Source organism: Sinocyclocheilus rhinocerous, unplaced genomic scaffold (assembly GCF_001515625.1).
Source record: "Sinocyclocheilus rhinocerous isolate Xijiao unplaced genomic scaffold, SAMN03320098_v1.1 scaffold1841, whole genome shotgun sequence".
In the NCBI taxonomy this organism is placed as follows: domain Eukaryota; kingdom Metazoa; phylum Chordata; class Actinopteri; order Cypriniformes; family Cyprinidae; genus Sinocyclocheilus; species Sinocyclocheilus rhinocerous.
Genome location: NW_015666172.1, coordinates 178,363 through 188,166, shown reverse-complemented (window position 1 = coordinate 188,166; position 9,804 = coordinate 178,363). Strand labels below are relative to the sequence as shown.

The 9,804-nt window shown below is 37.6% G+C and overlaps 1 protein-coding gene across 1 annotated transcript; it reads left to right on the top strand.

The window, feature by feature from the left end:
- The first annotated feature begins 999 nt into the window (after positions 1-999).
- Positions 1,000-8,713, top strand: bcl6b (BCL6B transcription repressor). The gene is made up of 12 exons (XM_016543104.1): positions 1,000-1,105; positions 1,675-1,739; positions 2,199-2,421; positions 2,773-3,003; positions 4,651-4,797; positions 4,917-5,112; positions 5,826-6,049; positions 6,174-6,286; positions 6,387-6,527; positions 6,672-6,802; positions 7,086-7,223; positions 7,344-8,713. Exons 3-12 carry the CDS (start codon positions 2,207-2,209, stop codon positions 7,491-7,493), a joined length of 1,686 nt encoding a protein of 561 aa, XP_016398590.1. The 5' UTR covers positions 1,000-1,105; positions 1,675-1,739; positions 2,199-2,206; the 3' UTR covers positions 7,494-8,713.
- Positions 8,714-9,804: the final 1,091 nt, after the last annotated feature.

Here is a 9,804-nt window from a genome sequence, read left to right as displayed (position 1 = left end):
TATATATATATATATTCTTTTCTTTATTTGGTGAAGTTGAATGTTGAAAAAAATGAATAGTATTATTTATTTTCTGATATTATTATAATTTCAAACTCCTGATCAACAGAAGTAGTACTTTAATTCAGAAAGGATGCATTAAATTGATCAAAAGTGTCAAGACATTGTTACAAAATTGTTGAAATAAATGCTGTTCTTTTGAACTTCCTATTCAGCAACCTTGATGAAAAAACACTGTTTCCACAAAAATATTAGGCACTTACAGTTTTCGCCTGTCACTTGAGCAGAATCATTTAAAAATGTATTTTGCAGCATTATATTGCACAGTTCTATCCAATCTTATATTTATTTGCTTTGTCATTGGTCTCAATCCTCAAAAGACAAGCTTGTCAGAAGAATTCTTATATGACTAAGTTGATGTATTTGCACAAACTTCCTCTGAGACAGTTTCCCTTGTCCTGGACAGAGACTGGGTCATGCACGTTTGCTTTGGTTAGCTGAACTCCTGGACAGTGTTGACAGGACATCTGACCCGTTGACAATACTCATAAGCCCACGCAGGCCAACACATATACACACTCTAACACACAAACCTACATTCCCTGAATTCTTCACTTCCATACAAACATCTGCAAAACACGCAACATGCATCAAAAAGCACTCTACCCACTTTCCTGTCATCATTAAACACAAAAGAGCTCTAATACACAACTATAAATACTGACACACAGGGGCTTGGAGCCTTTTCCCGCTGAGCTTCCAGCGCGTGGGCAGCAGAGGGGGATTCAGCTTGGTGGTTTTTTCCCCTGATCAGAGACCATCTAGATCCGGACCTCAGTCATTATAAGAAACGCCACAAAATTGACCCAGGAGCAGTGTGAAAAGGCAGCTTCTACTAACACAGGAAATAAACACCCTGACTGAATGAGACTTCCTGCCCAGCGTTATAAAGGATACTCTCTCTTAGGTCAGACTGGTCAGTTTTTCAGAGATACGTTTGAGTGAGGGAGGTTAGATCGTGTGTGTGTGGCTTGTTTGAAACTGGGATCAGAAGAGAGGGGCTGTAAGAACAGGGCGGCGTGTGTTCTCGTCCCTGCTGGTCGGGGTGAGTTTTCCATTAAATCTTTTTAATGCATATTTAGATTGTATAGATGTCTTCTTTCAGACAAATAGTTTTACTTTTAGCATATGAATTCCCATTTCCATTTAGTTCCTCAAAAATGTGATGCTTTTTGATTGTTATGCTCCAACCACATGGATCCTTACTCAGTTAAAGAGGTGTTATGAATGAGGTTTCATCATTTTAATGGGTGGAGGCCCATTGTGGACAAAATGTGATGAATGAATGACAACATGGTCATTTCCCCCCTGTTCTCAAATTCTGCAGTTAAACTTTTTTACCTTGAATTATTATGATGCATTTGCTAAAAGGTGGTGTGAAATTTAGTAATTTTATAAAAAAAATTGTATAAAGCGTTACTGTGCCCATTAGAGGTTTCGCTACTAACTAGACTAATGCAATAGTCAGTGCATCACAATTGTATTTCACAGTTTTGCAGAATGCTTCTGATACCTGCAGATGTGAAGTTGTCGTATCAATGACATTGTTTATAAAATAACATTTTATTTGAAAGATGTTTTACTTGATGCATGTCTTTATTTTTTTGATGGCAGGTACGAGTAGGGAGCTGGCCTCCCCAAATAGACGCTTTTGAATCTAATTTTGTCATCTTTATCAGGTAAAAATGTGTTTATGTTTACTGAACATATTTTCTGATAAAGCTTCACAGGACCATAATTCATATGACTAGACTTGTTATTTAATTAACCTTAATTAAAATGTTGGTGTATATTTTTTAACATTTGATAAATATACAAATTAAATTATAATATTATTTATAAATATCAATAAATATTAGTTGGCTTTAACAGTCTTGTTTTATATCTTTAACACTGTATAAATATACAGATTTAATTATAATATTATTTATAAATATCAGTAAGTCCTAATTGGCTTTAAAAGTCTTTTTTTTTTTTTTTACATTTTGTAAATATGCATATTAAATTATAATATTATGTATAAAAATCAATGCATATTTAATTTCTATTATATTGTTGCTAACTGCATTTTTTTCTGAACAGCATAATTATTAGTTAAAATTGTGGTTGTAAAAATGTTTACACCCTTTATCAAACAGAAAAATTAATGCAAATGGAAGAGGGATACCGAAGCTACTCCGAGCACGCTGCTGCCGCCGATGTGATGGAGGTGAAAGGCTACATTAAGGAGTTCACCCGTCACTCCAACGACGTGTTGCTGAACTTAAATGAACTGCGGCATCGGGACATCCTTACAGATGCCACGCTGCTAGTGGGCACCGCTGAGCTGCGCGCCCACTGCGCCGTGCTCATCGCATGCAGGTTTGTCAACAGGGAGTGCCAGGATGTACAGCCAGTCACTTTCTCTCACCCTCCCTCACTCCTTCTGTCCTGCCCCCCTCGGTCTTTTTTCCTGTTTGTGCCAAGGTTTGTCTTTGTTTGAAGACATTAGCACACTCCTGCATGAGATCATATTCTTATATCTTTTGTCTCATATCGTAGACACACTTTTTTGTTTTTAGAGTTTGCTGTTGGTTGAAACATTGTTTCTTTGTTTCTCTTATTAAGATCTTCCACTGTTTCTACATTCAAAGTTTTTTTTAATAACATTTTTGAATCCATGTTTGGTTACCTTTTTTTTGCACCTAAGTAAACATATGTGTTTTTTCACAGTGGATTCTTCTATACTCTCTTCTCTCGTCGAGCGGCCGGTGCTGGCGGGGAACGGGGGTTTTCTCTCACCCTGCCGGTGGGGCTGGACGCAGGCAGCGTGTCCCTGCTGCTGGACTTCATGTACACATCCTGCCTCCCTCTCACGCCCCGGACAGTATCTGACGTGCTCGCGGCTGCCACTTATCTGCAGATGGAGCATGTCGCTGACACTTGCCGAGCATTTATTCACAGGTGAGAATGGGAATGATGACCAAAGCAGAGGCGACACCAGAGACAATGATGCTACAAATCTGATCAGAGCTTAAACTTTATGCAAATAAGCAGCAATGTGACGCATAAACTACCCAGCTAACAAAAATATGTTCTAGGAATGTTTTGCATTAAGTAAACGTTATTTCAGAATGTTCTCTGGACATTCAAAACATTCCGTTTTTAAATACTCATTATGGAAATCTTGCATTTTAGAATTTTGTAAACATTATGGAAAACATTACTTTTGAATGATCTCTGAACTGCCTGAAACTTGCAAGTAGTAACATGCAAAAAAATAAAATTAAAAAAATACGTAAATAAATAAACACATCCAACATAAAATGTTACTGAAAAACATTCAGAAATTATGCATAAATATTGTTTCTGTGCTAATGTTCTGAGAATGTTATTAAAGATCGGATAACTTTGGACAAATATTCTATCAGTGCAACTTGAAGAATTTTTGTTCATAAATTTGAGTGAACCTTGCCAGAAACTTCAGAGAACATTCCCTGTTAGCTGTGTACTCTACCAATGATTTCTTAGAAAAATGGTACAAAGCTGTCACTGGGTCTGTACCCTAAGGTACAAAAGCTAAAAGGTGCATCTTACCCCTAAATGGTACATATTAGTACTCAATTACATACATATTAAGGGCAGTCGTGGACTAATGGTAAGAGTCTGTAACCCAAAGGTTGCGGGTTCGAGTCTCGGTACCAGCAGGGATTGTAGGTGGGGTAGTAAATGTACAGCGCTCTCTTCCACCTTCAGTACCACGACTGAGGTGAGACCCTTGAGCAAGGCACTGAACCCCCAACTGCTCTCCGGGCGCCGCAGCAAAAATGGCTGCCCACTGCTCCGGGTGTGTGTTCACGGTGTGTGTGTGTTCACTGTGCATCTTACCCCTAAATGGTACATATTAGTACTCAATTACATACATATTAAGGGCAGTCGTGGACTAATGGTAAGAGTCTGTAACCCAAAGGTTGCGGGTTCGAGTCTCGGTACCAGCAGGGATTGTAGGTGGGGTAGTAAATGTACAGCGCTCTCTTCCACCTTCAGTACCACGACTGAGGTGAGACCCTTGAGCAAGGCACTGAACCCCCAACTGCTCTCCGGGCGCCACAGCAAAAATGACTGCCCACTGCTCTGGGTGTGTGTGTGTGTGTGTGTGTGTGTGTTCACTACTGTGTGTGTGCACTTGGATGGGTGAAATGCAGAGCACAAATTCCGATATCCGACCATACTTGGCCACACGTCACATCCTTTCCTTCCTTTCCTTTCCAAAGTGTACATATTAGTACCTTTTGAAAGGGTACTGGCCCAGTGACAGTTTTGCACCTTTTTACCTGATAGTGTTTGAGTGCAGACAGTGATTCACTACCTGATACAGGATTGGATTCCGCAATCAAGTAGTCAAAAAGAAGCTCAGAAATCACTGGTGATTGTCATTGTGTCATTGTGAATGCCCCCCTTTACATTTACATTTATCAGTTCATGCATTCACTGGGAATCAAATCCATGGTGTTGGTGTTGCTATAGTGCCATGCTCAGTTTGGTTCTGTATTGTTTCTGATTTTGCAGATTTGTGGCCATCCACTGAAAGTTTGTTCTTTTCTCATTCAGTGAAAGGATCTCTGTTAGTCCTTCTTTGATGGAGCCAGCCTCCAGAACGCCCCTTGGTGGAAGGTCACCACCTGCTCATCCCACCATCTTCTCCTCCCCCTCCAGGCCTACTGCTGATGCAGAAGATCCCATCCCAGACCGAGCCAGGTAAAAGGGTTATACAGGGATTGTCTAATAATAAGTATTTGAATTGCATTTGAAACTTAAACTGTATCCCATCCAAATTTGTATCAAAAAGGCATAAAATGCATTGACTGTATCTACAGGGTTCCAAGTGAGAGCTTTGCCTCGCCAGATCTAGAAACTTGCCTGATTGCTATCCCCAAGTCTCAGACCCCACAATTAGAGGAATCTTCACCTGCAACCCCATCCACACCATCTCCAGACAGTCCTTCTCATTCCAGCGGGCAGCCCAACTCACCTGCTGAGTCCAGCGGCTGCAGTCTGTCTCCCCAGCTAAAGGTGTGTATGTTTATATGTACTCTACCATTCAAGAGTTTGGGGTCAATATTTTTTATTTATTTATGATTTATTTTTTTATATATATAAATTAATATTTGTAATCAAAAAGGATGCATGCAAATTGATCTAAATTGATAATAAAAACATTTGTTACAAAATATTTTCAAATAAATTCTGTTGTTTTTCAATGTTCTATTCATCAAAGAATCCTGCAAAAAAAGAAACAGTTTCCACAATAATATTAAGTAGCACAATTGTTTTCAACATTAATAATAATAAGAAATGTTTCTTGAGCAGCAAATCAGCATATTAGAATGATTTCTGAAGGATCATGTGACACTAGAGACTGGAGTAATGATGCTGAAAATTCAACTTTGCCATCACTGGAATAAATTACATTTTAAAATATATTAAAATAGAAAACAGTTATTTTAAATTGTAATAATATTTTCACAATATTAAAGTTTTTCCTGTGTTTCTGATCAAATAAACACCTTGGTGCACATAAGAGACTACTTTGGAAAAAAGTCTTATAAAAAAATCTTACCGACCCCAAATTTTTGAACGGTTGTGTGTATGTAGCAATATGTGTGCTTCCAATCCATAGAGACTGCATTAAATATTTCTTTCTTAATGCTTCAATGTAAATCTTCAGTGTTTTGCTGAGCCTAAATAAATTAGTATTCACTAATTTCAATATTTCATCCTTACAGAAGCGATCTGATTCCAAGCCTACTCCTGACCCAAAGGCCTGTAACTGGAAGAAGTACAAGTATATTGTCCTCAATCCTCTGTGTGCCACACTTGTAAAGGAGGAGGGGCCTGGAGAGGAGCGGCAAGCACAAAGTCACACCCCCTTTGCCACTGATAAGATGGAAGCCTCATCTAAAACAACAAATAACATTTGGACAGGGGAGGAGCCTGGACTGAATAATAGGTATGTTTTGTCCCTTTTCACTTAATCGATTAAAGAACTTCTGATGTAACTGATTAATAATGTATTGTTATGTAGGAATGTAATTTTCAATGTAATGTATTGACCATTGTTCTGTTTCCTCTAGGAAAACCTTGTCTCTTCCAAATAACACATCACAGCAAAAAATATACTTTAGTCCCCATCATGTTGTGGACAGCAGTTTGCAGCCCCTGCCCCTTCCAATCAGTGAGAATAAAGGTCAGTGAGCATCTCTTAGCTTTACAATTGAATACATGTGCGTACAAAAATACACAGACTGATCTGATCCTCTTCATTTCATCCTCTTCATTTTTAAAAGGTCTCTGCAGTCCTTATGTTTGCACCCAAATTGCCAATCCGAGTCATTTACTGGGCCAACACCCAATCAAGTTCGAGAACCTCTCTATACAGCTCAGTTACCCTGGAAACCAAGCCACAAACACAAAACCTTCCAGCTCAGGTGAGGCTGCTGACTCAACAGATAATGTTGGCTGAACTTACTTACAAATTAAGTTAACTTCCAGTTGCGATTTGTGAGGCACAGTCACTTCGTTTGTTTAAATCGTTCTCATTCATTTAATCTTTTATGTTCCCGCTGACTCAGGAGACAAGCCTTACCGCTGTAATGTGTGTGGAGCACAGTTCAACCGGCCTGCAAATTTAAAGACTCATTCCCGCATCCACTCTGGAGAAAAGCCCTACCGCTGCGACACATGCGGAGCCAGATTTGTCCAGGTACATCTGCACAGAATTGCATGTATCCTTCTTATTTCTATCTATCTATCTATCTATATATATATACAGTATAATAAAGCAGTAATTGGGACAATAATTTATTAATAAATGAATTATTTATTTATTTATGCACACACACACACACACACATATGCATACATATATGTCAAAACAAATAAACAAATGCTGATTTATTGTCTTTTTTATCTCTATTTTTGAAAAGCATCAATAAAAAGAGTTCAACTAAAATGATATTCTTGTAAAATGTGTATGTGTGTTGTAGGTAGCTCACCTGCGTGCCCATGTTCTGATCCACACTGGGGAAAAGCCGTACCCATGTAACACCTGCGGAACACGTTTCCGCCACCTGCAGACGCTGAAGAGCCACCTGCGCATCCACACTGGAGAGAAGCCTTACAGCGTCAGTTATATTTTAACACGTATATTTTAATATCTAATATATATACACAACTACTACACACCTCTCTCTACTGCAAAATGATGTTGAAATCTCACTCTCTGCTCTAATCTTTTCTTCCAGTGTGAGAAATGTCACCTGCACTTCCGTCATAAGAGCCAGCTGAGGCTTCACCTGAGACAGAAACACGGCGCAATCACCAACACCAAGATCCGCTACAAGGTTCTGGTTGACCCGTACCAACCCGGGCCCACACTGCTACAAGCTTGCTGAGGGGCATGTTGAAACATCTCAGGCACCGGTGCTATATGTGCTTTCTTCAGATAGGTCAAGATCTAAACTGGAGATTTAGGCTGAAGATGGATCTATAAAACAGTATTGTAAAGAGTTTAAAGAGGTGGAGTGCTGCATTCGAGGACAGCTTGACTATAATGAATGTAGTCTTCCAAGAATGCAGTACTCCTGCACTAGATGTGCTGACTATTATCTTTATTATTTGTTCAAATATTATTATTTATTTTGCTTTGCATACTTTATGTTCCTCATGCTATTTAATCATAGTTTATGCTGTTGCAAAAAAAAGTATTTTGTTGTCATATTGGCCACTTTTTCTGTGGCAGGAAAAATGGTGAAAATCATTGTCAAAAAAAGTGTAAAGCCCTATTCAGATGGTAATTGTTCCCCTGGGGAATATCATATCACAATATGATAAACAATTATTGTCCAAATAAGGCTTAAGACAGTAAAATGAAGCATGTTAGGCCTATTTGAAAATACTTCAGTAGATATGGAATGGTTTTTTTTTTTGCTCTTAAGACTTAAAGATGGTTTGTGGCAGCGTGTGAAGACGTTTATTACACGTTCAGATTGGAAGTGTAAGAGCTGAATGAAAGTAAAAATGATTGGATATATGGAATTCTGCAAGAAAGTAAGAACGATTATGAAAGGAAGATAGATAAAGAAGAAAGGAAGTGTAATGAAGGAATTAAGCATGTTTGAGAAAGAACAGCTAAAAGATACATTTGTATGATTTTTTAAATTAATATGCTGTCATTTTATTTATTTTGTTTGTTTGTTTGTTTGTTTGTTTTGCCCAAAAGTATTGCTCATATTTGTTCATGGATCCTTTCTGGTGTTTGTACTATATTCTGTTTCCTATTTAAGAAGATAACAGAACAACCTGAATGGCAAACTCAAGTATAACCTCTTAATTGCTTATTTACCAGTTATTCAGTATATCAGTATACTAATTAAAAAGGCCTGGAGCCTATTTGTATTTAAGTAAGAAGAAAGAAAGAGCATTTGTAGACGATTAGCCTCTCAGTGTATGTTGAAGAGACCATTTCATGATTTTTATGGTGTATTATAGTTGCTGAGAGTCCAAGCAGGTTGAGGACTCACACTAGCCAAACTAATATACATGTAAAGAGTGATGATGATGATGAGGATGAGGATAATGATCAACAATATTATGTTGTGCTCTTTTGCTGGACAAAGACCTATTTTATATAAATTAAAGTTAAATTAATTTCTCTTAATTGTGTTTGTGTTCGTCTGTTACAGTTTTAGTATCATGGCGACTTATTTTTTTATGTATATTTTCTATTTTTGTATTTTAATTTAGTTCAAGTTTTAGTAATTTTGTTATGTGTTGATTTTTTAAACGTTTATATAGATTTTATTCCTTTTTATTTCAATTAAACAATGAATATGAGAAATGTTGCCTTGGCAACTAGATTAAAAATAAGTTTATGAGTTTTTATTCCAATTTTTAAAATGATGTTTATGTTATTTTAAATAACAAAAATATATATATATTTTAAGGTTTTGGTTTTAGTTAACCCTGGCCAGCTGTTCTCATGCAATCCTACTTCTTCAAAATCACATGAATAGTGAGAGTTTCTCAATTGTGGAACTGGTTAAACCTAAAAGTAGTAAATCAAGGCACTTATTAAGTATAGTGAAATGTTTCAAATCTAAATGCAATGCCTGTGTGATTCTTGGAGCCCAGAAGAACAAAGAATTCACCTCTTAGCCCTTCCTTCCTCTGATTAGCTCACAATGACTCACCCGATCAGACCCCTGGACTCACCCTAAAGTGTCTCAGCTTCTCTACGGGTGGTGCTGGAATAAGAACAAAGGAGCAGCTGGCACCTGTTTCCGGCCTTAGACAAAAACTGACCTCATGCACACATTACCTGTCTGTCCATAAATGTGTAGTTCTGTATGGAAGTTTTCCTCTTAGGTTGACCTAGGAGCACCACCCGCTGTTTCTTATTTTATCGATGATCAAACACTGAACCTGCTCTCTGACATGTAGTTCTGAGGTTTAGTCCTGTTCCTGTTTTCATCTGCTCCCGAAGGCAAACATGTGGCATGTGGAGATCATTGTATGGCATATTAACTACTATAGATCACAGCTCAAAGCATTTGTCTCATATAAGCCACATACATGCTAAAGTTGTATAGAGAACCGAACTAAACAACTATCAACATCAAGTAGGTTAAACTTCTTTATATGTATATAGATAGCAATATTGTGTTTATTTCTAAGTGTATTATAAACTAGATTTTATTTATTATT

Coding starts and splice junctions, on each gene's coding strand:
- bcl6b (XM_016543104.1), top strand. CDS start 2,207: ATGCAAATGGAAGAGGGATACCGAAGCTACTCCGAGCACGCTGCTGCC. Junction 6,803..7,085: donor GCGGAGCCAGATTTGTCCAG/GTACATCTGCAC, acceptor TGTGTGTTGTAG/GTAGCTCACCTGCGTGCCCA. Junction 7,224..7,343: donor CTGGAGAGAAGCCTTACAGC/GTCAGTTATATT, acceptor CTTTTCTTCCAG/TGTGAGAAATGTCACCTGCA.